Here is a 4285-nt window from a genome sequence, read left to right as displayed (position 1 = left end):
AAAAAAAAAAAAAAAAAAAAAAAGGAAAAGGGCCCAGATTGAATATTGACAATTATAATACTCTCACTGAAATGTTTTTAACCTTTTGATGGCCAAATATGTTTATTTTCTTCAACAATCAAGGATAACTTACTTGTGGCCCAAATTTTCAGGCATGGTGATGATCTCAGGTGCATCAAAAAATTCATTCTCATCATCTTCATCACTCATGTCCCCTTTGCCAGAGCAGCACTGATCTACAAGAAGAAAAGCTCCATTTGTTAACTTTGGTTATCTTTACCAAATGTCTGATAGAGCAAGTTCTTTTAAACACTAACCACAAACACAGCAAAAAATGGTAGAAAGCAGTGGAAAATCCAGAATAAATCAATGGGTTCCAATTCCATTTCACACGAGTCAGTGACTGTGGAGAGTTTGGAGTTCTCCTATCAACTGCAGAAAACCATCTGGCTCACCTTAGACCAGGCTACCTGAGAGCTAAGCGTCTTACCTTTGCCAGAACCCACACTGCCAGGAGTGTTTGCCGGCAGCACCGTGGCTCCTCGGAAGGCCCTCTCCAGGTGATTATGCTGCTTCGCCAGCTGCTCAAGGGTCTCTTCCAGTCGGATACGCTGGTCTCTTTCGTACTGTAGTGACTTTTGCCATTTTTTACTATGGGTCTGGGCTAACATGAGGAAATCTCTGCAGGCCTGTATGGAGAAAGCGTTAACTGCGTCACCTCAACTAGTCAGAGTTTCCCCTCAAGCTTCTGCAAGCCCATTGAGTAACCTTATTCCGTGAACTTTGACAAATTACAATGAAAGACTTTCCCTTTTATGCCAAGGTATCAGGGACAGCTAGCTCCATGCTGAAATCAAGGTCAAACCCAGAAAAAAAGTAAATATGGTTATCACGGCTCTTTTATACTTTCCTGGTCATAAGAACCAAACAAACGCCACGTGGGCAGTAAACCTAGACAAAGTATTTGTGGCAACATCAGAAAGAGCAGGTATGTGAACTGCACCAAAAGTAGAGAACTGCTGGCTGAAAGAAGGATGAGAGCACACACAGGATAACTACTTTCAACAAATTCTTGACTAAACTCAAGTAACTGAAAGCTAAGGAATTCAGACACCAAGAACAGAGAATCTACACTGAGGTAGTCTAGTATAGGGAAACTCATTTTGTTTTTATTTTGGTCACTAAGAGAAACAACTGACCTTAAAAATTAGGAGCCTTCCAGTGTGCAGGAAGAAGGGTTAAAAGAAAATATTAGAAGCCTACTTGAAAAAGCAAAGAAGGCATTTAGAGAAAAAACCCACAAATATGATTATACCAAGTCCCTCCACTGGCTCCCCACTAACATGAGGATCAAATACTAACTACTGGTTATGAACATAAAGGGACCTTCACAATACTGCCTTGTATTCTCCTCGCCAGGCAGGTGTACTTAGCTCTGCACCCTACAATGCAGCCACACTGAATTGCTCACCATTTCTTGGACACAGATTTCAGGGCACAGGCTGGAGTGGAACGCAGATCACAGCTCACTGCAGCCTCAACCTCGCCAGGCTCAGGTGATCCTGCTACCTCAGCCCCGCCAAGCAGCTGGGACTACAGGTATATACTACCATGGCCGGCTAATTTTTGTATTTTGTAGAGATGGGATTTTGCCATGCTACCCAAACTGGTATCGAACCTATGGACTCAAGCGATCTACCCATCTCGGCCTCCCAAAGTGTTGGGATTACAGGCATAAGCCACCGTGCCCGGCCGTGAACACAGATTTCTTTCAGGCCTGCCTACTTCAGCATATGCTATTCACTCTACCTAGAATGTCCATCCCTATCCCCTGTTTCTAAGAAAGGGGAAATATTTCTTTAAGATCTATGGCAAATGCTACTTTGTGACATCTCCCCACCAGTCTCATAAGCAGCCAGTCTCTTCTCTACGTTTCCATTGCATTTTGCACAAACTTCTATTTTACACATGCACGGCAGTATCGTGACTGATTTTCTATCTCTCCAGATGGATCATATGCAATTTAAAGACACATTTTTGAGCTTATTCATATATAGATCTCCAGCTCCTAATTTAGTTGCTCTGTACATAACAGGGACCTGATAAAGTTTGCTTAATAAATAAACGAAGGAGGCAAGCAACGTAAGCTTAAAAGTCTATCCCTTGTTATAGAGAAGCTAAAAGGTAAACAGGATATTTACTCCCATAGTTTCAACCATTGTCTATAGGTTAATGGTTACTAAATCAGTAATTCTAGCCCAGCACTCACTGAGATTCAGAATAGAATATCCAACCCCCTATTCAATGGCTCAAAGTAACTTCAAAATTAATGCGTCCCAAAGTGAACTCATTACCTTCTGTTTTTTTTGTTTTGTTTTGTTTTTTTAGACATGTTCTTGTTCTGTCATCCAGGCTGGAGTGCAGTGGCACAATCATGGCTCACTGCAGCCTCAACCTCCCAAGTTCAAGTGATCCTCCTACCTGAGCCTCCCAAGTAGCTGGGACTACAGGCATGAGTCACAATGCCCAGCTAATTTTTGTAGTTTCTATAGAGATGGGATTCTGCCATGTTGCTCACGCTAGTCTTTCAACTCCCAGGCTCAAGGGATCCACACCTGGGACTACAGGTGTGAGGCACCACGCCCAGCTTCATCAGTTTCCTATGTTATCTCTGCTTTTCCCTTTGATGTTCCCCAACCCAACTTTCAGGGGCCTCCCAGTTGTCCAAGTCAGAAAATTAAGGAGCATTCTTCTCTTACTTTTGTCTCCTTCCTCACAGCCAGTAATCAAGTCCTACTGATTCTTCTTTAATATTCAAAAAATCTGTACACGTCTTTCCATCCTCCATACTCAGAAACAGTACAGAGTACATACTCTGGAGTTGGACTGGTGGGGCTCAAATCACAGATCCTTCCCACTATCTAGCTGTACAAACATGGGTAAGTTATTTAACCTCTCTGTGCCTCATCTTCCTTTTCCATAAACAATAACAATAGAGTACCTCATAGAGTTGTTGTTTTACATGTAAGCACTTATAACCATATTAGGCTCACAATAAACATTCAATAAGGTGTTAGTTATTATCATCATAAGCTGGGCATGGTAGCGCACGTATGTAAAACACTTTGGAAGGCCAAGACAAAAGGAGTACCTGAGGCCAGGAGTTTGAGACCAGCCTGGACAACATACAAGATCCCATCTCTGTAAAAAAATTCAAAAAAGATACAAAAATTTTAAAAAGAGGCTGGGTAGGGTGGCTCACACCTTTAATCTCAGCACTTTGGGAGGCTGAGGCAGGCAGATGAACCAAGGTTAGGTGTTTGAGACCAGCCTGGCCAACATAGTGAAACCCCATCTCTACTAAAAATACAAAAATTAGCCAGGCATGGTGATGTGTGCCTGTCCCAGCTACCTGGGAGGATGAGGCAGAAGAACTGCTCGAACCTGGGAGGTGGAGGTTACAGTGAACCAAGATCGTGCACTGCACTCCAGCCTGGGTGACAAAGTGAGACTCTGTCTCAAAAAAAAAAAAAAAGTTGAGTGTAGCGGCTCTGCCTATAATCCCAGCTACTCAGGAGGCTAAGGAGTGAGACTCACTTGAGCCTGAGTGCTTAAGGCTGCAGTGAGCTCTGATGGTGCCACTGCACTCCAGCCTGGGTGAGAGAGCGATACTCTGTTTCTAAAAAAAAAAAAAGAAAGAAAAAGACAAAGGCCAAGCACGGTGGCTCACGCCTGTAATCCCAGCACTTTGGAAGGCCTAGGCAGGTGGATCACGAGGTCAGGAGTTCAAGACCAGCCTGGCCAAGATGGTGAAACCCCATCTCTACTAAAAATACAAAAAATTAGCTGGGTGTGGTGGTGTGAGCCTGTAGTCCCAGCTACTTGAGAGGCTGAGGCAGGAGAACTGCTTGAACCTGGGAGGTGGAGGTTACAGTGAGCTGAGATCACACCATTACACTCCAGCCTGGGTGACAAAGCGAGACTCCATCTCAAAAAAAAGAAAAAAATTATGACTGCATCAAAATTGGTCTCATCTTCTAATCCACTACTACCAAGCTTAGTATGATCTGCACCCCTTCCTTTCCCCCACAATTAACTCCTCCCAAGCCTCATGCTAGCTACTTCCTTGCTTGACTAATAGTCAATTACCAGCCGTTCCCAGACTTTGGGGAAAGGGATGGATCTGAATATCCCATACCAGTACCTGGATCAAAGTTTCTCCCTCATTTCCTTTCATTTTAATTAATTAATTAATTTATTTATTTATTTATTTATTTTTTTTTTT

At 43.0% G+C, this 4285-nt stretch overlaps 1 protein-coding gene across 1 annotated transcript in view; it reads right to left on the bottom strand.

Annotated features, from left to right (window-relative positions):
• Positions 1–4285, bottom strand: part of OSBP (oxysterol binding protein) — a 44019-nt gene that overhangs the window by 27876 nt on the left and 11858 nt on the right. Inside the window, exons 5-6 of the mRNA XM_017890813.1 lie at positions 491–689; positions 134–236 (exon numbers count right to left, since the gene is read on the bottom strand). Of these exons, the coding sequence (XP_017746302.1) occupies positions 134–236; positions 491–689 (302 nt within the window). The remainder of the gene's footprint in view (positions 1–133; positions 237–490; positions 690–4285) is intronic.

The sequence above is a fragment of the Rhinopithecus bieti genome, unplaced genomic scaffold (assembly GCF_001698545.2).
Source record: "Rhinopithecus bieti isolate Rb0 unplaced genomic scaffold, ASM169854v2 scaffold_19722, whole genome shotgun sequence".
NCBI classification, from domain to species: domain Eukaryota; kingdom Metazoa; phylum Chordata; class Mammalia; order Primates; family Cercopithecidae; genus Rhinopithecus; species Rhinopithecus bieti.
Note: the sequence above shows the minus strand (reverse complement) of the source record. Positions and strands in the feature narration are given on the sequence as shown.